General features: G+C 35.9%; 2 protein-coding genes, 1 long non-coding RNA gene and 1 pseudogene across 4 annotated transcripts; 2 read left to right on the plus strand and 2 right to left on the minus strand.

The window, feature by feature from the left end:
• Window positions 1–11759: 11759 nt before the first annotated feature.
• Window positions 11760–13322, minus strand: LOC121790022 (myosin-2-like). Of its 2 annotated transcripts, none has more exons than XM_042188327.1 (5): window positions 12782–13322; window positions 12629–12695; window positions 12466–12548; window positions 12188–12391; window positions 11760–12111 (listed from the first exon to the last, which is right to left on the minus strand). In XM_042188327.1, exons 1-5 carry the CDS (start codon window positions 13040–13042, stop codon window positions 11854–11856), a joined length of 873 nt encoding a protein of 290 aa, XP_042044261.1. In that variant the 5' UTR covers window positions 13043–13322; the 3' UTR covers window positions 11760–11853. The 2 variants fall into 2 exon arrangements, with proteins under 2 accessions (XP_042044261.1, XP_042044260.1); XM_042188326.1 differs by having other exon boundaries at window positions 11760–12114; window positions 12782–13305.
• A 2820-nt stretch (window positions 13323–16142) lies between these two features.
• LOC121790023 (B3 domain-containing protein Os07g0563300-like) lies at window positions 16143–17866 on the plus strand. The gene is made up of 7 exons (XM_042188328.1): window positions 16143–16349; window positions 16542–16623; window positions 16751–16849; window positions 16944–17080; window positions 17286–17383; window positions 17523–17642; window positions 17817–17866. Exons 1-7 carry the CDS (start codon window positions 16216–16218, stop codon window positions 17864–17866), a joined length of 720 nt encoding a protein of 239 aa, XP_042044262.1. The 5' UTR covers window positions 16143–16215.
• A 43-nt stretch (window positions 17867–17909) lies between these two features.
• LOC121790025 lies at window positions 17910–18337 on the plus strand. Its single transcript, XR_006048180.1, has 2 exons — window positions 17910–17976; window positions 18107–18337. It is a non-coding gene; the product is annotated as an uncharacterized LOC121790025 (long non-coding RNA).
• A 1368-nt stretch (window positions 18338–19705) lies between these two features.
• On the minus strand, window positions 19706–21792 carry LOC121790024 (annotated as a pseudogene).
• Between the last annotated feature and the right edge of the window lie 287 nt (window positions 21793–22079).

A 22079-nucleotide genomic window follows, 5' to 3' on the forward strand; every position in this document is an offset into this window, starting at 1 on the left:
GAATTTGACAAGTTTTAGTACTATTATTTTTTTATTTATTGAGGGATCATAATATTCATTATATTTAATAATGGATATATTATGAACCTTTTTATTAAAAGCATCATTTATGTACATTAAATTATCCATTAAATTGGCCGAACTATATGTATTGTGAGGTGTTCACGGTTCACCTACCCATGACATTTGCTCCGAGAAATATTATTACTAAAAATCATGCCTATATTAATATAGAGAGTCAATTTCTTGAATAAATGTGGAAATAAAGGCTAAAAATTAGTTAAGGTGTATGCCCACTCTTTCTTCTCTCTTATTTTTATACTACCATGTTTTTAAAGAGAAAAAAATTTAATTTCCAAATTTGATTTTTTAAAAAAAGGGCTAGTGCACAAAGATAGCATTCCATGTTACAAGCGCAATCATTTGATTTTACAAACTTTATAGATGACTCTGCCCTACTGAGATTTGGTTCGGTCTTATCATATTCAAACAATATTCCTAATATTCAAGCATTTCTTGGTTTATATCAAGAGTATTTTTGCATGCACTCTGATAATGATATTGTACATGAATATAACAAATGATTGCCTGCCATATTTAGAGGATTTTGGCTGAGTAGTAGTTCTGCCTAATAAAAATATTGCATGATTAGTTTGCAATTTGAGTAGGGCTGTAGGGCCATCCCATAACATATTGGGTTGACAGTAGAGACAACTATTGCATATTCCTCATCAATACTTAGCAACTAATTTGATAAAATAACACAATAAAATATTTAGCAATATTTTAATAAATTGAATAACTATTACAAAAATAAATAAAACTTATCCTCCAATTTATATACTATATATACAATATTTTTTTATTTTCTATAAGATAATAGCATATGTGACCATGGAATATAGTAGTATAAATCAGAAATTAAATTTTTTAACATGCCAATATTTATCGTAATATTTTTTATAAAATAAATCATTCAGCAAATCAAACATCATTCTCATCCAATGTCATAATTTTAAAGTATACATTTAATTGTGTTTGCATTCATATTTGACAAATAATTAACATCTTTAAATTTTATAAAAATATTATAAATAACATCCTTATGTAGCACTCCATAAAATACATATTAATATTAATATAGATTTAAAAATCACTTAGATTGTTTAGAAATTCGCGTGTTTGAAGTCGCGGCTGATATTTCTAACTTCATTAACTAATTCACTTAAAACTCAGTGATATTAATAATTTCTCTAGTTAAAATGAGTGCAATGCAAATAATACAGCAAGGATCTTTTCCTTCTAATATTAAGGATCCAATTAACATGGACATTTGTTATAAATTATGTGAATTAATAAGTCTTTGCTCCATTTTAATTAGTTCGCTACTCAAAAACAAAAATCTATGACTAAAGTTTGTCGACTACTTTCAATTATTATCACTTTTTGACATCATTCATCTTTTCATAAAAAGAAAAAAAATGAAATTAACATTACTTAAATATGGATAGCGTCAATAAACCTCTATTTTTAATAGTAATACTTTTCAAGGCAAAGTTTAACTTAATATAGCATAAAGTAGTAGTATTTCCCTTCTAGGTTGAGTTATGGAGCATGTCCTAGACAATCGCCGCACAAATGTCGGAAAAATTTAGAGGGAACTATAAATATAGAACATGTTTGTTTGTCATTATCCTATAAGGGAAAGTAATTTAATTTTCAGAATTTTGAATCATAATTTTTTTTGTTATGCTTTTTCCAACTTTAGGATTTTACATATTTAAATATTTAAGGAATATAATTTTTATTATTTTATACAACTATTATTAATAATATAATTTAAAATTATAAAACACTTAATTATATTTATAATTTACTTTTATTATTATTATTATACTAATAACTACTATCTTACAAAATAATTATAATATTATTATTTAAATTATAAATCATACAATATTAAATAATTATTTGAGTAGTTATTATACTCCCTCCGTCCCACAATAGAAGTCATATTTGGTGTGTGTACGGATTTTAAGAAATGTAAAGTATAGTGAGTTGGAAAAGTTAGTGGAATATGAGACCACTTTTTTTTATTGGTTTTATAATAAAGAGTGAACTACATAAATGGTACATGATCTTTCACTTTCGCACATAAATGGTACCTGGTCTTTATTTTATATCGTTTTTGGTACCTCATGACAAAAATAACTTTAGGTACCAAACATGTGATATTTTGGTTATGGATGATATTTTTGGAAATTTCAATTAAATGGTACCAAACATGTGATTATTTTTTCTTCCCTTCTTATTTCTTTTTCTTCTTCTTCTTCTTCTTCTTCTTCTTCTTCTTCTTCTTCTTCTTCTTCTTTCTTCTTTTCTTTTTATTAGTTTTTCTTCTTTCTTATTCTGTTTTTCCTTTGTTTATGTTTCCTCTTTTTTCTTTCTTTCTCTTTCTTTTTCTTCTTTCTTTAGTATTTTATACATATCTAATTGTGTTCATAATATAAATAAAAAACAAAACACCTAATTAAATTAATTATTTAAAGTAATTAATCAATTAAATATTTTTTATTAAATTATTTTAGACTCATTTTAGGGTTGAACATCTAAGTAAAAATATTCAACTCTTTACACCATTATGAATACAATTTACAGTGTTAAATTTTTATTAAGACTATATTAATTAGTTATTAATTTAATATAAAATACTAATAATAATTATTATATAATATTATATAATTCATAATTTTAAATCATTATACTATAATTATTTATTAGTTACAACTAGTTTTTAGTATTAATAATAATTATTATTATTATTATAATTAAATTAATTATTATTAAGTATATTTAAATGATATTAAAAAATAAATTAATTGTTAATTTATAACATCAAAATAATAATATTAATATTGATTAATAATAATAGTATAAAGAGTGAGGAGAATAAGAGAAGATATTATAATACAGTATCACATTTGGTACTTGTTTTGTGTAAGCCAAAAATATCCTTTATGACCCAAATGGGAAAATGAATTTGTTTAGAGGGCATTTTGGGGTGAAAATTGCATCAGGTACTAAAAATGTGATTTATAAGTACTAAAAGCGATATAAAATAAAGATCAGACACCATTTATGTGCGAAGGTTAAAGATCAGGTACTATTTATGTAGTTCACTCTATAATAAATGTGAGTGAAGTGAGTTAGTGGAATGTGAGACCTACTTATTATTTATGGTAAAAGTGAAATGCGACTCTTTATTGTGGATAGACCGAAATGGCAAAATGTAAATCTTATTGTGGGACGGAGAAAGTAATTAATAACTAAAAAAATAATTATATTTTTAGTTTAGTGTTTAAATTAAATATAGATTTTAAAATCTTGATAATTTTTTTAAGCACGAAAAGTAAAATTATTAGAAATCATAGTTACATGATTCATTTTCGCATCTTAAATTTTACTTTCTTATCAAACAAATGAGCATGGTTCTTTAACAATTGAATGTTAGTTTTTTCAATCTCTGATGTAGTATATTCTAATATTATACTTCCTATATAATTCCTGAATGTAGGTAATCATATTTTGAGGTGTTTCTACACTTTTTAGGACAATTTTTCCTTTTAATTGCCTTTTGAATTCAGATGCAAAATTATGCCTTGATTATATCCTGTAACATATATCATTTTAAACGATATATTTTAAACCCTAAACACTCCATCAATACTTTCTTTGTGATTTGATGCTAATATTTATCAGGTACTGCAAATGTGTAAATGTAATTATATAGATGTCGTTTATGAAGTTCACTATATTATTTTCAAGACTATACAGCCTGTTCTATAATTTGAAAATGAGATAGATAAGAGAGTGGCTCTCGGCAATTGAGGAGAGAAGGTGGAGTGACAGCAAAAATTTAAAATGATTGGGCCAATCAATTCACTTCCTTAAACCTAATCCATTCTACTAGGAGTATAATTAACTATTTATTTGTTTGTAAGTAAGTTTATTTCTATTTTGTTTGTTCTACTACATTTTCTCTATTTGGTGTTTATATGCTTGCCACTATCGACAAATATCAATTAATTATCATCTTTAAACTTGTCTTCGCCTTTTGATTTTAAGCTTACTATCTATCAAGCGGTGCCTTTTACCATTTCCCCATTCTCACCCTCACCTAGCCCAAGGTTTTCGGTTCCAGCGGTTAACCGCGGAACCGTAACGGCCGGTTCTGGTTTCGAACCGGAACCGTGACTTTTTTCTTGAACCGGAACCTCCATATTTTGAACCGCGGGCTGGTTCCGGTTCCAAATTTTACGAACCGAAACCGTGTCGGAACCGTCGGTTCTGGACGGTTCCAAACCGGAACCGTGAAAACCCGTCGGAAAACCGTGAAATCTAGCTGGAACCGCGAAAAACCGCCGGTTCGGAACCGTGAAAAACCGTAAAAAACCGCCGGAAACCGGCGGTTCGGAACCAGAACTAGAACCGCCGGTTTTCGAACCGAAACCGTGAAATAGCCTCACGATTCGGTTCCACATTTCTCGAAACCGGAACCGCCAGTTTACAAACCGTGGGCATGTCTACCCTCACCCAATCTAATTAAAGGGCTTGATTTCATTCATTTAATTTTCTCTTATTTATCCTCCAATTGATTCATCTGCACCATGATATTTCAGATACACATGTTTCGATCCATGATGTACTAAATAACTTCCAATTATACTTTATAAATTCTAATTGGATGTTAATTTTTAAACTTGAACTATGGATTAATAATTTTAATCCAACATGGATAAATTCTAGTACTAATTAGGATGAATGCACCGTGCATTTGGATGCACACAAGTTTTTGCCAAATTCTAAACCATGCATACATTAGATATTTAGCTATGCTACTTGGATAAAATATACCAACTGTGTGAGGCAAATATTATAGTACTCCATGTTTTTTCATGTATACATTTGAATCACCAACTTTGGCATGACAAAAATGATGATTTTAACTCTCCTATATCGGTCATTAAAGTAAAATAATGAGCCATAGTTGGATAAACTAGGTCCAATAAATTATTTGCAGAATAACTTAATAAAAATTGAGTGAGGACTAATGTTAAAAAAACATCCGGCCCAACAATAAGTTTTAAAAGAAAAGGTCAACCATGACATAATTTTTTAAATATTTTACCCTTTGGCTTTGGATATGATAAGGAACGAAACAAAACACATAATCATAGTCAGGAACCCAAATTTTATTGAAAATTTATGGATCTAACATTTATTGGATTCGAAGGTTCCAAGTTGCAGGCATGCAGTATCTAGAAACACGTGAAGCACGTATTACACCCTCGTAGTTAATATATATACTAGTATTCTCTCCGTAACTTCATAGTTGAGACGAAACCTTTTGATATAGAGTTTAAAAAATTAATGTTAAGAGCATCCGCAGCGGCGGACGTCCCGGCGGACATCGGACCGGCGTGCCGGACGTCCGACATTAGGCGAGCGACCGGCGGACGTGGACGTCGCTTGCGGACACCGGAGTTCCATGGATTTCCGACGACGTCTGTCGGGACGTCTGCCAGTGCGGGTTCCCGACGGACGTCCTGATTTTTAATTTTTTAATTTTTTTAAAAAAAACTCTATATATACGGCTCGTTGAACTTCATTTCATTCGCACCACTTATTTTAACGAGTTTCTCTCTCTATACTTTCATTTCTTTTGAAGATAAATGGAGCACCACGATAGTGATTCCCTCGCCACGAGCGAGTCACAAACGCCGACGTTTTCCGTTAGTTGGGGGAAACGCCGGCGGAAGTGCACCGATATCCGGGATGATGCCGGAATGAAGCCGATGATGCCCCAACCCCAAATGGCGGGGATGATGCAGGGGTACTACAATATGTAGGGATGGGTGGGGTGATGCCCCAAATGCCCGGGGTGAGTGCCGCGATGACGGGGATGATGCCTGGGATGATGCAGGACATGCCTGTCGTTGCGGGGGGAGCAGGCAGGGGGTCCCCCAATCGCCTGGGGACAATGTCTATCGCCCCTACATGGATTTATTGTCGAGTGATTCCCCCCAGAGTACTCCTCTGGACACTCAGTTCACCGGCATCGAGACTTTCTCTTTTGAGGAGTTGAGACTATCTCCGGTCAGGGAGTCTCCTACTGAGATGCAACCGGTGGCAGGGAGGATGCGGAAGTAAGGGAGAGGGAAGGGCAAGGGCACTACCTTGTCCTCGCGTACGAGGAACGAGGGTGGGGCGGGGGCCGAGGGAGGAAGCCGGTGGGAGAAAGAGGACCATCTGGAGCATAGGGGAGTGCGTCGCGCTGGCGAAGGCCTGGGTCGGTGTAGTCGAGGATCCCTACGTCGGGGCTAACCAGCACATCGACAGAATGTGGTGGCGCATTAGCCAAAGCTACCTCCAATTCAAACTGCCAGGTGGGAAGCCTCACGATGGAGAGCAATGCCGGAAACAGTGGAAGCGGCTGAGGAGGCAGCTCGACCGATTTGCCGACATCTACCCAAACAACCTCCGCACGGCATCAAGCAGCATGTCCGCCGATGATGTGAAGCTTCTATCTCACCAGCAGTACCCCGACAGTGAATTGGGTTTCGGGGAGTTCAAATATTGGGAGGTCTATCTTGTGGTGCAGACTTCCGCCAAGTTTAGTGCAGGTGTTGAAGCTGGCTGGCCGAAGCGGACGAAGATCAACGCCTCCGGGGAGTACAACAGCAGTGCCGGTTCCTACGAACTCCCTGACACCGAGGCAGAGTTCCCGACCCCTAAATCGTCTTCCCGCCGCCGTCGCCGGGTTGGGCAAAAGACCGCGATGCGAATGGCTAGGGGAAGCGCCAACGAATCCCACGAGGTCCAATCGGAATCTCCGTCCCTGGTCACTTCCGAGCTCAACAATCTCGCCCGTGTGCAGCTAACGCAGAGCATGCTCGACACCATGGACAAGTGGTATGCAGCGACTGATCCCTTATACAAGATCATGTTGAAGGATGCCATCGACACTATGAGACGCGATTTGGGAATGGCACCCCTGCCCGAGAGTGGCGCCGGGACTGGCGGCGGGGACGACGAGGAGTGAGACGGGGGCCGCATTTGTCGAAGCTTGATGTTATTTTTTTAACTATGTATTTTTTAAAATAATTATGTATGTTTTTTGTTTTAAATAAAGTGGTTGCATTTTCTCCGTATTCGTGTCAAAATTTTAATTCCGTAAATTATTTAATTTGGTGAATTTGTGAATTTTTATTATTGTGGATGTCCGTCGGGATGTCCGTCATTGTGCAGTGGGATGTCCTTATGACGTGGCAGTGCAGTGGCATGTCCTTATGACGTGGCAGGATGTATTTTTGGAAAGTCCGCCGGGACATCCGTCCCATTGTGGATGCTCTAAGTGTGTTAAATAAATAGATAAAAAAAGTAAGAGAAGGAAAAAAGTAGAGAGAATAAAATAAAAAGTGAATAAAGTGGATAAAATAAAGTAAGAGAGAGTAAAGTAGAAAATAGAAAAAGATTACTATATATGGAAATGACTCAACTATGAGGGAACTTCTCGAAATAGAAAAATGACTCAACTATAAGATAACGTACAAATATAATATAGTAATAGTAATAAAGTTTGAACATTGTACACTATTTTATTGTTGAACATGCAGTCATATTTTTAGTAGAATAATTGTTTTCGTGTATAATTGGGAGCAATCGGAGTAGTAAGATACAATCCACTTATTTATCACCCAATCCAATTCAATCCTACGTTTATTAAAGTGATATTAGTTACAAAAATCATGAGCTTCAGCCTAATTATAATTTTTCTTATAAAATTAGTCTAAAATATCATAAATTTATTATTTTGTGTATTATTGTCTTGACTCAAAAAAGAGCACACATACAACAATTATTTCATAATTAGAGTTTGATTCAGTTTGCCGTTATTGATTATAAGAGAGATTTGCCATGTTCTTCATAATTTGCAATTTAATACCCAACCTGTGTCACTTTGCAATTTAGTTCCAGCCATCATTTAAAACTCTATGATCCAAGCTCATTAATTACTTAATACGATTTCAGATTTAGAACTACCTTCTGCAAAGTAGGAGCTGAGATTAGACGTCTATCTAATGTAAAATATATAGGAGTATTGATTAAGAGTATTTGAGATGAGAGTTCAAACTTCAAATAAAGGAGTTTAAAATACAAGTTCTAACTAGTATTAACACCCGTGCTATGCACGAGACATAAAAGTTTAAAATTATAAATACAAAATAAATGAATATATAAAACCTTAAACCATGTATGGCTATATCTTTCACCCAACTATTACATTAGTACGCACAAAAATAAAATGCATATACAAAATGCACAAATACATACAAAGTGACAAATGACAAAAAAAAACACTACATAAACATCTAAATTTAATAGACGTTTTATTTTGTGAGAGATATATAACAAAGACACATTCAATAAAAACACGTGTAAGATGGGGAGAATCCTCTGCTGTGTTATACTATAACATAGCGGGGGTTGCTATGGTTAAACGTAACCACTATCATATGAAAAGCAGTAGGATGGTAGATTGAGCGGCACATAGTACTCTAATTCTATTTCTCTCATTGTTTTTTTCCCTATTTCTTTCTTTAATTAAATATGCGGTGGGCCAATGCAACTTTTTTACATGGAATACCCTTACTACCAATAAACTTGTAGAGCTTAATAGAAATAAAAAAACTGAAAACAAATTAGAGAAGGTATTGCTTCTTATTGAATGGTTGTAGAGTTTGATCTTTAAAAGAATTTAGAATCATAGCATAAAGCATCTAAATTGACCAAATGCACATAGTAATAGTTTTTTAAATTTAAACTGAAAATATTGAATGGCTTGGTTGATAGTATGAGATAGTAGTAGTGTTTTTCAAACTTTTTGAAAAAAGTTTCCAATATTGCAACGATGAGAATCGTGAGCAACATTGATAAGTTTAAGATTTTTTATCAAACTTTAATACTCGATCCAGCCCATAAAAATATATTTACTTTCCATTTTCATTCGTCACAATATATACATACTTCCTTTGTCTGCGAAGAATTATAATTTTTTTTCCTTTTCGCTTCGTCCATATATAATGATCTCATTTTACTCTTTTATTTTTTAAGTGAACTTCACATTTCACTAACTCGTCTCAATCACAATATGCTACTCCCTCCGTCCCAACTAAGTTTTCTTTTTGGGATGTCCCAACTAAGTTGAGTCGTTCCCTTTTTTGACTAAAAAAACATCCAGTCACGTTTATTTAATTCCATCATCTACTTTACTTTCTCTTTATCTATCTTACTTTATTTTTCTCTCCTACTTTTTAACACAATTTCTTAACCGTCGTGCCCAAAAGTTTTGACTCAACTTAGTTAGGACCGAGGGAATACTACAAAAGTATAATTTACTGTAGTTTCTTCTTTTCGATGATTTACTGTCCAGGATATGCTAAAAAATACTGTGCCACATTCAACATCTTAAGAATAGCCAGCTCTCCAGCAAGCTCCATTCTTTAGAACTTTTATAATAAAACTACTGTTGTACTCCATCTCATCTAATCGATGTGTTACACTTCACAAATGCAAGACGCAATTGTGAAGGTCATTTGGAAGAGGAAGCTTTGAAAGGAGGATGAAGATGAATCTTTGATAAGAAGACGAAGATACTATAAAACACCATAATAAGATAACTGAATAAGAAAATAAATATAACAACATGTAAGTAAAAGAAAATTCAAAATGGAAGATGACTTTCGGATACTTAGAACTGATATTTATAGCCAAAAAATGTTTTGAGTCTAAAACTTCTTTGATAAGCCAATATTTTACATTTTAATTTACAGTGGTATTTAAACTGCAGGACTCGTTACTCAAGGATGGCTTATTAGCTTCTTGCATTCTACTGACCAAACTTGCACGAATTTAAAGGAGCCATATTTTATTTATCAGATCTTTTTCGTTTTCAGAACATATGCGGGAAGAGTAGTTGTTTTCTTTCCCTACCTGGTCTAGGTGCCAACAAAAGAGCAAGTGGATTCGTTATCCAAGGAAGTAAGAAATCGTGCTGCTGTCCCAGGTCATCCCAACTCTCAAATTAGTTTTTAGCTAGGTACCATATTATAAGAAACAAAAATATGGTTTCATCAATCAACATTTAGATTAATCTTCTTTTGTGCAGGTTATAAAGTGTTTATAAAAGGAATAAAGAAGAGAGCTTGGTCTTAAACATTGCATCATAAAGACATAGACCAAGGTACGTTTTATACTCAACATCAAGATATGGATGAACATAGAATGATACAAAAACTATGCATTGCTTGCTGACTAAAATAGAACCGATTAAAACTAAGATACGGGTTGCAAGGAAGAAAGCTAAATATGAAATAAATAGAAATAAAGAACTGTATAACAGTAAAACATAAATAAATAATTCAAATTGAGAATATAGAGCCTGCATTGTTATAAAAGATATTAATGACTGAAAAAACAATAAGGATTCAAATATTGAGAAAAGCGTCTGAATCTGATTTCTTAATGGAGAGAAGAAGCATGGAAAGAACCGAACTACCTAAAAATTGAGTTGATAACTATCACTTCGGATATATTGATGAGTGAATGTTGCTAAACTTTTATTTCAGATTTAATCACTTTCCATGCTAATAATTGAATAATTATTTACAAAAATGATGTGGATTAGGCAGTACAACCACACATTTGAATATATGTATTTATTTATGTGTTTAATAATTTCTCCTATAAATGTATACACGTTGTAAGACACACAGTCATATGTAATTTTATTAGATATTAACAATGTGATATTTATTTTCAGGTATAAAGTGATGAAAAAAAAGAAACTTAATAAATGTCAGCTTTGGAAACAGGGTAGGCTTCTTGTTTGTTGTGTATTCACGGTCACACATGATACAAAAGGATTAAAAAATGATGAAACTCAAAAAATGCAGCTTTGGAACCATGGAAGATTTTTGTTTATTGTGTATTCAGTGTCACACGTGAACACTCCATTGAGGGACTATATCTATTCTATTTATTTTTAAAGCAGGATTTACAACATTTGTAAAAGAAAAAAGAAAAATTACACGCTCATCTCTCATTTCTCAAAAATGACCAAAAGGGCAAACAAAATTACTTCACAATTTCCCGCCAAAAATGACAATATTGACTTTCCATCCAACTGACACTTTAGATTAGTATAGATTCGAAATTACATCTGCTAAAGTTGGGCTATTAGTGCATCGAAAATGACAATCAAGATTAAATTGCAAATCTACAATTATTTTCAGTTTGTGGCGCTAAAATTCAGAACCACTCAAATTTGTGCACCTACACCTTCCACGCTGCTGTATTGTTTTTTCCTTCATTTTATATTTGTGGTTAATCGACGTTTGTAATTTTACAAAAGATATAATCGAGGATTCAAATGTGTGGTAGTTGCGTGGCATGCTTATAATCTCACATCAAATTTGTTCAAACATAACCATGAATAGTCAGTCTTATTATCTCAATTTGCATATATTTATACTCATGTTTGGTTAAATGGAGTATTATTTTTCACCTTGATTGAAGTCGTACAATATTATATTTCTTTTGTTTTGTCTTTCATTTGCTCTATAGTCATCCAGTTATGCAACCATATTGATATTAAATCAATTTTACCCCTTAAGAATAACTACTACTATCACACCAAATTAAATTTCAAAGAAATAATATACTTTGATAATACTGATATATAGAGATTGAGATGGAACATGGAAGAGTTACATAGCCGCCGTTGGATTATGATTAATTGTTCGATCTGTTGGTTTTGTTTCCCCACCATTTCCTTGGATGAGCATCGGCTTCACCATGGCCCACTGAGTGTATCTTTGTCTTCGAGCCTATCAACCGAACCTTGTTCCCCTTCATCCACGCCTTCATCATGCGTTTCAACTTCACCAGCTTCTCACTTGGAGCTCCTACAATATCATGCTTCTCATCCTCAAAACTCACCTTCCTTTTCACCTGCTCCTTCATTTTTTGAATCTCACTCTTTGCCAAATCCTTCTGCAGAGCATGAACACGTTGTTGCTATATATTTTACCCAAATTATTACAACAACAGATAAACTTAAACTCACTTGTAGAGATGCAATCCGTTTTTCCCACATATCCTCTGCGGATTTAATCTTTTCTTCCGACTGATTGATGCGTTCCTCATATTCTGCCAATTGCTCTCTCAACGCCACACTCTCTTTTTCCTTGATTTGAAGAGTTTCCTTTGCCATTAACACCCTCTCTTGGAGTTTTCCAACAATCAAAGCCAGCATATCTAGAGGCAGAGCCTGAAGAAACGCGAAGAAGCCTCGTTTAGAGAAGAGTAAAGTTTTTGTAGTCATTGCAACACAGTAATTAGTACCTGCACTTGAGAAATGGCGATGCCGGTTTCCACAATCGACCTGAGACGACTAAATTGCTTCCTGGCCAACCATCCCCGAACATCTGCTCACAAGCAGTAATTAGCAGCAGAAGCAGAGTACATCAAAATCGAATCATGTATTTTACACATTATTAGGCCTTACATGATTGCAATGTGACTGCTATTTCATGGAGGTGTTTGCCATCATCCAAACCCTTCCGAGAACCAACCTGTTCCAAATCGCATCAAATTCACGTCTATCGAAGACAGAATCGATTAAAGCATTTGGTAGATTAAGAAATGAAAATAAACAGACCTTATCAGAAGCAGTCTCTTCAATTCCCGCAATTTCGCCACGAATTTCATATCTCCCTGCGGTTTCATCAGCTTTAAAGCTCACAGCCACAGGAAGCCGTCTCTTAAAGGAAGGGAGGCGAGTGCGGGGGACGGCGCGGCGCGGCAGCGCGGGAGGGAGATCCGGCGGCGTCTGAGCTTCGATCTCGTCTCTTCGCTGGAGAGCCTCGAGCATCTCCTCCAACGAGCTACGAGTAATACAGCTCGGCGCTACAGCTAGCATGTTTTCAGATCTGTATCACTCAAAACCCCCTTTCAAATTCCGCTCGCCGCCGCCGCAGAAATCACTTTTTTCCAGCTCTTCTCTAGACCTCTGAGTGCACGATTGAGAAATAGCAATTGATTTTTAAATTTTTGGCAGAGCTTAAAGAAGAGATTGCTGAGGGGTTTGGAATCTGGAGAGTGACGAGGTTTTGAAGATTTCTCGGATATTATTTGATGAAATGAAATATAGCCGTTGAAGTTTTTCAAAATAAAACAAACTCAACTGAACTGCCTCTTATTTATGGAGTACTATTTTTTTCCTTTTCTTTTTTGGACCAGAGAATTATTCTGCTGCTACTTTCCATTATTTTATTTGCGATTTGTTGTGGTTTCTAAATGACATACAAAAGCTATCCACAAAAATTGATTATGCATAATACTATTGACATCTAATACATATTTTAAAATATCTTCTTCAAGTTTATTCAACTTTGTCCACTCAAATCAATACCAAAATGTATCAATGGAATAATATACTCATATACTGTATTAACTTAGTTCACTCCAATCAACACCAAAATGTTATGTTCACTTACTTTATAATTCGTTTTTTTATTTACTAGACAAATAGACATAAATTCAAGGTACAAAAGGTTCAAAACTATTAGCTTCGGACATAAATTTTCTGTTTTTTTTTATAAAATAATGAATTGAAATTTACTGTCAAGTCAATTTTGAATAGAAGTCTTCTTCAAAAATAGAAATTGCAACTACGAAATTTTAATCAAAATATACTACCTTTGTTTCATATTAAGTGTCACATTTTATCATTTCGGTCGGTCATAAAATAAAAATCACATTTCACTTCTACCATAAATGGTAATTAGACCCCATATTTCACCAACCAATTCTACTCATAATTATTATAAAATTAATATATATAAGTGAAAGCTATAGTCCACTAACTTATTTAACCTATTTTTTTTACATTTATTAAAATTTGTGCATATACTAAGAGCATCCACAATAGCGCCTAGCGCACCGCCTAGCCGAGCGTCGGCGCTAGGCGGTGCGCTAGGCGGTCTATTGCAACCGCCCAGCCATTTTCGGATTTAAAAACCGCCTAGCGCTCAGCGGTCCTGTGGCGCTAGGCGGTGCGCTGGGCGATCCGCTCGGCGCTATTGCAGCGTCCGGATCGCCTAGCGCGATTTTTTTTAAACACTATATATACGCGCTTTGCACGTCATTTTCATTCGCACCACTTGTTTTAACGAGTACTCTCTCTATCTTAATTTCTATACAAGATCAACACCTAGAAATGAGTAACGCCGGTGGTAGTAGTGGTGGGGATGCTGAGGAGTACGAGCGTTTAATGAACGAAGCGCTAGAGGCCTATACGAACCGTGAGATTGATCAATGGATGCAGAGGGCCTTGCAGCCGGCGGTACCTCGACCTCGCCCAGTGGTACATCACCGAGCGGTGATTGATCGTGATCACGTAGCTGCACAACAGCGCCTATACGAAGACTACTTCGCACAGGAGCCGCGGTTCAACGCCAACCTTTTCAGGCGCCGTTTTAGGATGAGCAGGTCCCTGTTTATGCGTATTGTTAACAATTTGGAGCAACGATATCTGTATTTCCGCTTCAGGCACGATGCGTCTGGCAGACCCGGCCACACACCTATTCAAAAGTGCACTGCGGCAATCCGACAATTGGCCTACGGAGGCGCGGCAGACATGTGGGACGAGTACCTCCACATCGGTGAGACGACTACCCTGGAATGTATGAAATATTTCTGTCAGGGCGTGATTGAAGTATTCAGTGATCAGTACCTTCGAAGCCCTACCCCCGAAGACTGCCAGGATCCGATGCAGATGCACGGGGAGAAGCATGGGTTCCCGGGAATGTTAGGCAGCATAGATTGTATGCATTGGGAGTGGAAGAACTGTCCCGCTTCCTGAAAGGGGTTCTACACGACCGGCTACAAGGGAAAGAATCCCACGATGATCCTCGAGGCCGTAGCTGATTATCGGCTGTGGATTTGGCATGCGTATTTTGGGATAGCCGGTTCGAACAACGACCTCAACTTCCTCAACTCGTCGCCACTTTTCAACGAGCAGTGTTAGGGTGTCGGTCCGGCCATCAGTTTTGTCGCCAACGGCAACCGGCATGATATGGGCTACTACTTGGCGGATGGGATATACCCTAGGTGGCCCGTCTTTGTGAAGACGATCCGATGCGCATCAGATGAGAGGAAGGCCTACTTTGCGGCACGGCAGGAGTCGGCGCGCAAGGACGTGGAGCGCACATTTGGTGTGCTCCAGTCTCGATGGACGGCAGTTAAGGGGCCAACGCGTTTGTGGCATGTCGACTGCATTGCAGATATAATGTACGCCTGTATTATCATGCACAACATGATTGTCGAAGATGAAGGTGTACAACTGACTGATTGAGCCAACGATGATAATGAAGCCGGTCCAAGCCACGGCGTGGCCGCCCCCAACGTACGGAGTGGGGTACCTCACGATGAAGACGGCCGTCTCCAAGCACATGCCGACATGCGTCAAACGGAGGCTCATATTCGACTCCAAAAGGATTTAATTGAAGAGTTATGGGCGCGGAGGACTGCACGGCAGTAGTTTTTTGTTAATTATGTAATTTTTTTTAATTAATGTACTTTTTAAATTTTAATAATATTATTGAATTTTCTCGTATATGTCTCGTAAATTAAATTGCGTATTTTGTGTGATTGTTAATTATTTGTTTTATATAATTTTGAGTGATGTTGCTATTGATGTGGTTGGGCTATTTATGATGTGGCTAGGCTATGGCTGAGCTATTTATGATGTGGCTAGGCTATGGCTGAGCTATTTATGATGTGACAGAATGATTTTTAGTGTTGATGATGTGGCAGGAGGAGTTTGTGGCTAAGCTATGACCGGGCTATTGCTGGGCTATTCCTACTGGGGATGTTCTAAATGTGAGATTTAGTGTGGGACCGGGTAGAGATTTGAATCGGATTTGATTGAAACTTGTGACGCGTGAGAAAAATGATTGAATAAATGAATTACATTTGGATTAGATTGATTTACATTTATTTACAAATTAACCCAATCTTTGTCGGCTTCTTCACTGTAATTTAATTTTGCACACTCCCAATTCCAACCCCAGTTTAGGGTTTTCTAATTCCATGGCTGCTTCTTCTTCTTCGTCGTCGAGAATGTCGTGCTTCCAGTGCCAGGATTCCACCTCCAATCCCGCCAATTTCAGAAACGGCTGGCGCCTCCGCAGTGGCGAGTTCGCTCAACTCTGCCCCCGCTGCGCGTCAGTACACACGCATTTTGTTCAAATCATGAAAATAAACAGAGTATATACATATTTTAGCTTGCATAAGTCTTTGATTGTGCAACTGTGGTGTTATCCATTAGTCATTTCCAAATTGCCGTTATCTATACATGTTGATTGTGATACTTTACTTCTAAGGTTTATTGTACTTATTAATTTTGTATTGTTTAGTTGTTTATATGATGATGGAAGGTTCTGCGAGACCTTCCATTCAAATGATGATGGTTGGAGGGACTGTGGATCTTGTGGCAAGGTCAGCTCATCAAAGCTCTTGCTTTTCTCTTATATTAATTTTATTATCAAACATGGTTTGTCTTTCTGTTAATCTGGAAATGTTTAGTCCCGGCATCTATGTTAATGCTATCATTGTTTGAATACAGCTAGTCCACTGTGGATGTATCGTATCTTTCGGCACTCATTTGCTCTTGGACTTTGGTGGTGTGATATGCATGGAGTGCTCAAGGTTGAATTTTCTATTGGTACGATAAATTTGGAATTCATTCTAATATACATCCTTAGTGTGTGAGACTAAATTTATCTGAACTCAAAGGAGCTATGAACTTCTAACTCCAGGCACGTAAGCGATGTCTGTCTCTTGAACCTGAGGTAAGAGCTAGAGATCCTCGTCGGGAATCATCTGGGCAGGCCCCAGTTGAAGCCCAGTACTGGCCTTGGGTGACTGATTCGGAACTACAGAAAATCTCTCGAAAGTATCCTTTTTTACCTTATTCTAAATTTATTGCTGCATTCTAGTTAATGTGTATGCATCTGATCTCAGCTGGGGACACCATTAAATGTTTTGAAATTCTGATCCCATACTGTCTTAATTTTATGATCTTTTTGTCAAATACTAAGACTAAAACTTATGTTCGCTTATCTTGGCAATAATGAAAGTGATCCTTGACCATTTATAAGCCCTAAAGCTACCATCACTCCTCTGTTTGAAAAGGTACTATCTGCTACTGACGCTGACCTTAAACTAGCACGCCTTATTATACCAAAAAGATGTGCAGGTGAGCATAACTTCAAGTTACATTTCAGTGCAACTGCATATTAGTTCTGTCCCATTGATTATTGCTCAAAACATGGTTTCAAACAGAACTTTTTTCCCGATATTTCTGGCTTGCATGGCCTTACGCATCAAAATACAAGATATCGATGGTAATGAGTTGGAGTTCCATTACCGATACTGGCTTGATGTGGAAGCAGGATTTTTGTTTGGAGGGGCTCAGAGATTATATGATCTCAAAGAAATGTCAGTCAGTGATACAGGTACACTTTCGATTCATTTTTTGGACGCCAAAGTCAGGAAACAAACTTGATACCATAACTTGCTATCATGATTATCAATTAGAACTACACTGACAAAGTAAGACTAGTCCCTATTCTCTTGGTTTGATGTCCGGCTAAACTATTTCATAGCATTGTTTTGTTCTCATTCATCAGTATATAATTTAAGCGAGTTTCCAGATGACAGTTTGTATAGTCATCACTGAAGCACCATGGTGTCTTCTAATCCCGAAAATGGAAACTTTTTTGCAGTTACGTTTTATCGAGTGGAACCAGGAGGAAAGGTGGTGATGGGATTAAGGAAACAGCTCCAAAGGTATGGTCTTTCCCTGTTAAAACAAGCATTGTTCAATGCTCCTCTAGTTTAGAACCAAACTAAACAAAATGGTCTATTGACAACTTTTCTAAAATCCCACTCGTTTCTTTATGTGTTCATTTCTTCCCAGAATCTAGTGTTGATGATCACAGCTTCAGCTGAAGAGTGTAAATATATGTGTTCTTGGACACTGAGGATTGTCCGATTGTGTCTGTGACTATCTACTAGAATTTTGTTTTAAAATTTGTCAGCCTTTTCTTCTTAAATTTTCATGGTAAATACTTCAATTGTATATATATTTCCTGGTGGCTCAACTCCATAGGAGTATTATGTAAACTAATGATAGTTGTTCCTTTTTGAATTTGTGGAGTTTCTCGAAATTTGAATTGTTTTTTTGAGATATTAGAATTCATTAAGATAGATAAAGGCTGCCCCTAAATTTGCTGTGTTTTCTTTCTCTATTATAATACATCTATTCCACGTTAATTGAGTCATTTTTCTATTCTGGGAAGTTCTAACATAATTGAGTCATTGTTATTTTTGCCAAAAGTTTTCCACTCTCTTATTATATTCTCTTTTCACCTCTCTTACTTTATTCATCATTCACTTAACACATTATTCTGAATGTCTCTGTCAAAAAGAAGTCACTACTTCCTCCATCATAATAGATATTAGAAGCACATGTTTTTGTGTGTTAAATGGGAAGAAAAAAAAAATTTTATACTCCTTTCGTCCTTTAATTATTGTCACAGTTTGACTGGACACGAATTTTAAGAAATGTAATGGAAAATGAGTTGAAAAAGTTGGTAAGATGTGAATCATACTTTTAGGTGGTGCTTGGTTTCCAAGATAAAATAATATCAAGATACAATCTAAGATTGAGTTGTGAGATTATTTTTGTCATAGGGGGTTAGCTATGACTAATTATTCCATGATTATCCATCTAGGATTGAATTGTGAGGTTGAATATTACGAACCAAACATACTACAAGTTTAATCCCGGATACAATCTTGCAAGCCGAACACCCCTATTAGTTTTATAATAAAATGTGAGTGCAAATAAGTTAGTGGAATGTGAGGTCAATTATAAAAAATGGTAAAAAGTGAAATACGTCAAATTTTGTGGGACAGACAGAAATGAAAAAAATTTGATAAAATTCAGGGACGGTGAGAGATATTACTAATGTGAGAACTGTTTTTCATAAAAAGAATGTGACATCTACTCTGGATTCATCTGCTTTTATACCGCGTTTGTGGTTCCTTATAATAAAAAAATGCATAATAGTACTGGCCATTAAACTTCTGTTAGAAAACGAGGTCTTTTAGTCCCTTAAAAGAAAGAAAAAAAAGGTCACAATCTGAGACATTAGTAGAGATGTCATCAAATCCAATCCAATCCAATCCAATCCAATCCGTCGCAAAAGTATTTAGAGCACACCAATAGAATAGAACAAACAATATTCTACATATATTACACTAATCCGTTTCGTCTTTTCTTCATGATCAATAGATCAATATTTTTCAAAAGAACATATAGTATACAAAAGATGGTAGTAAAGAATATCACAATCTTAAACCAAATTATTACTCGGATACACCTTCAAGCTCAAGTCGTTCCCCTACAATAGTTTACAACCCCCAAATACGGGAGAAAAGAAACTTGAATAGCTGCTATTTCTGTGAATAACTGTGTAATGTGCTATGGAAGGTCAAATACCCGTTTCCATGTTCAATGTTTTGTGAAGAACCCTTGCGTCAAAGAGGAAAAATCGTACTCTTTTCCTGATTGTGAAGAACCGGACGAAAATGAGGATGCATTCTGTTGGCCAGCTACAGGCATACTGCCATTGCTAGATGCATTATTTCCCATTGCATACGGCTGCATGAAGAAGTTAGCGGCATGAGTTTCAACTGCCTAGCTTTAATTGAACATTTGAAAACAGCTAGAATATTCAAACTGACATGATTCAATTTCTCTGGAACATGAGCTAGAAAACAAAAAAGAGAAGAAAAATACAAGTCGGAATTTGCATTTGGTGCAGAGTCATATTTCATCTAGAGTCTAGTATAACATATCAATAAGCTTATTATTTACATATTCAACTTAAGCGAATCTATGGAAGCTAGTAATTTTAGATAGTTGCAGATAAGGAAAGTTGATTTTTATTCCATTGGTGTACATATATCATAGTTCGCATTATATATCACCCAATAGAGTAAGAGAGCATAGAAGATCATTTTATGTAAAATTACATTGCATACGGGGCTTTATCATTCTCCACCGTAGCGAAATATATTAGACAAATTATGAAAAGCATGCTACTGAAAGATATATAAAGCACTAGAACTAATTCTTTCTTCCTAAAAAAACCAACTTATATACTACAAAACTTACAAAGCATGTACTGAAAGCTATATTGTTGAACATTCATTGAAAATTACAAGTAAAATGACCACCATGTCATCTTATATCTTCAGAGGATATGGTGGGAGAATATGACTTTATTTAACTTCACAGAAGCACATGCTTCATGAAGATACATATTCCAAAATGCATCTTCCAGATATTAATAAACAGTAAGAAAGACAACTCTATCCAAACCATGTTCCCAGAAGAAAAAGTTGGACTAATATTTCGCATATGTTTAACGCACTACCTGGATGTTGGAGAGCAAAAGAATTTCCGATTGGTCGAGTGGTCCCATATTGCCCATCTGTCAAAAGAGCATAAAAAAAGCATAGGTACATCCATGTATTGAACTTTTAAAGATAAATCACCACAAACACTTTCTACCTGCATATACTTCACTGCTTCAGCTTTCTGAGTTTCTGTCATCATCATTCCAGGGAACTGGTAGCCAACATTTGGCCAACTTTGGTTGGGCAAGTTGGTACCATTAAGCCCTACTTGTGTGTTGTTAGGAGCTTTTGGCATTGACCCAGAAGCATTTGCTGCAGCAGCCATTAAAAGTGCCTGTTGTTGAGCTAGCATAGCAAGTTGTGTGTGGTGAGCAGCGAATGGAGAAGTAATATTGGACTGCAACATGATAAAGCGAAAAAGATAGGTCAAACAATGGACAGCAATAATAGCGGATATGAAAGTCTAGTTGTCTCTCAGATCATCATAAAATTCTAGCCTATCTTATATTTTTGTAATTTTAAGATTAAGCTTTTTATCTTAAGGATATTTCGGGGTTGATTGTGCCTGGAAGGGTGTGTGACTCATATACATCTCAAGAATCCGTCACAAGACATACCTTCTCAAAAAAAGAGACATAATATCAATTTTTAACATCTTTTTGGGGATTCACTGCCGTTGAACTAGGTGCAATTTGGTGAATCCTTGAAAAGATCTTCAATTCCAGAAGCAGGCTGTGGTTTGTTTTCATCAAGTTTTGCTGGAGTGGTCTTTTCTGTTGAGGATGACACATCAGCAGCTGCAGTTACAATCAGAACATGACATCAGCCAAATTGCTAAATACAAAGATGGTATGAATTCTTCAAGGTTATGAAGCCCACCCCTCCCCCCTCCTCAACCACAAAAGACGGAAAGAAGAAACATGTCTGGAATCCAGCACCAAAATTTGCAAGATAGTTCAGACATACATTGAAATCCTGCCCATGTATTATCGTCCCTGGAAGCTCCAGTAGTAGTTTCACCAGAATCATCCATAGAAAGCATGTTGAAAAGATCAGTTGCATAATCAACTTTTGGGAGGAGATCTTCTTCTTAACCTGCTTTGAAGGTTCAGCAGTTGGAGCTGTCTCTACTTTCTGAACCACTTGCTCAGTAGCTGCAGCTGGAGCTGGAGCTACCTATTGTCAAAAAGAAAAATAAGGGCGTTCATTTAAACTTCAACAGATTAAAGGCTAAATAAATGATACTTTATGCATAATAAGAAATATAAACGGAGTCAGGAACAGTAACAATAGCTTTAAAAACATAATGTGTAGGAGATAAGATTTCCATTGCGTGTCAAACATTAGATATAGGTAGAAACAAGATGGCTAGTTGTAATCTTGGATACTAATGAAGATTGGAAAGCTTATCCCTTCCCTTCCACGATCACATATATTCATAGGAAGCTACATTGCTCAACTGG

This window comes from Salvia splendens, unplaced genomic scaffold, assembly GCF_004379255.2.
Source record: "Salvia splendens isolate huo1 unplaced genomic scaffold, SspV2 ctg390, whole genome shotgun sequence".
Classification (NCBI taxonomy): Eukaryota; Viridiplantae; Streptophyta; class Magnoliopsida; order Lamiales; family Lamiaceae; genus Salvia; species Salvia splendens.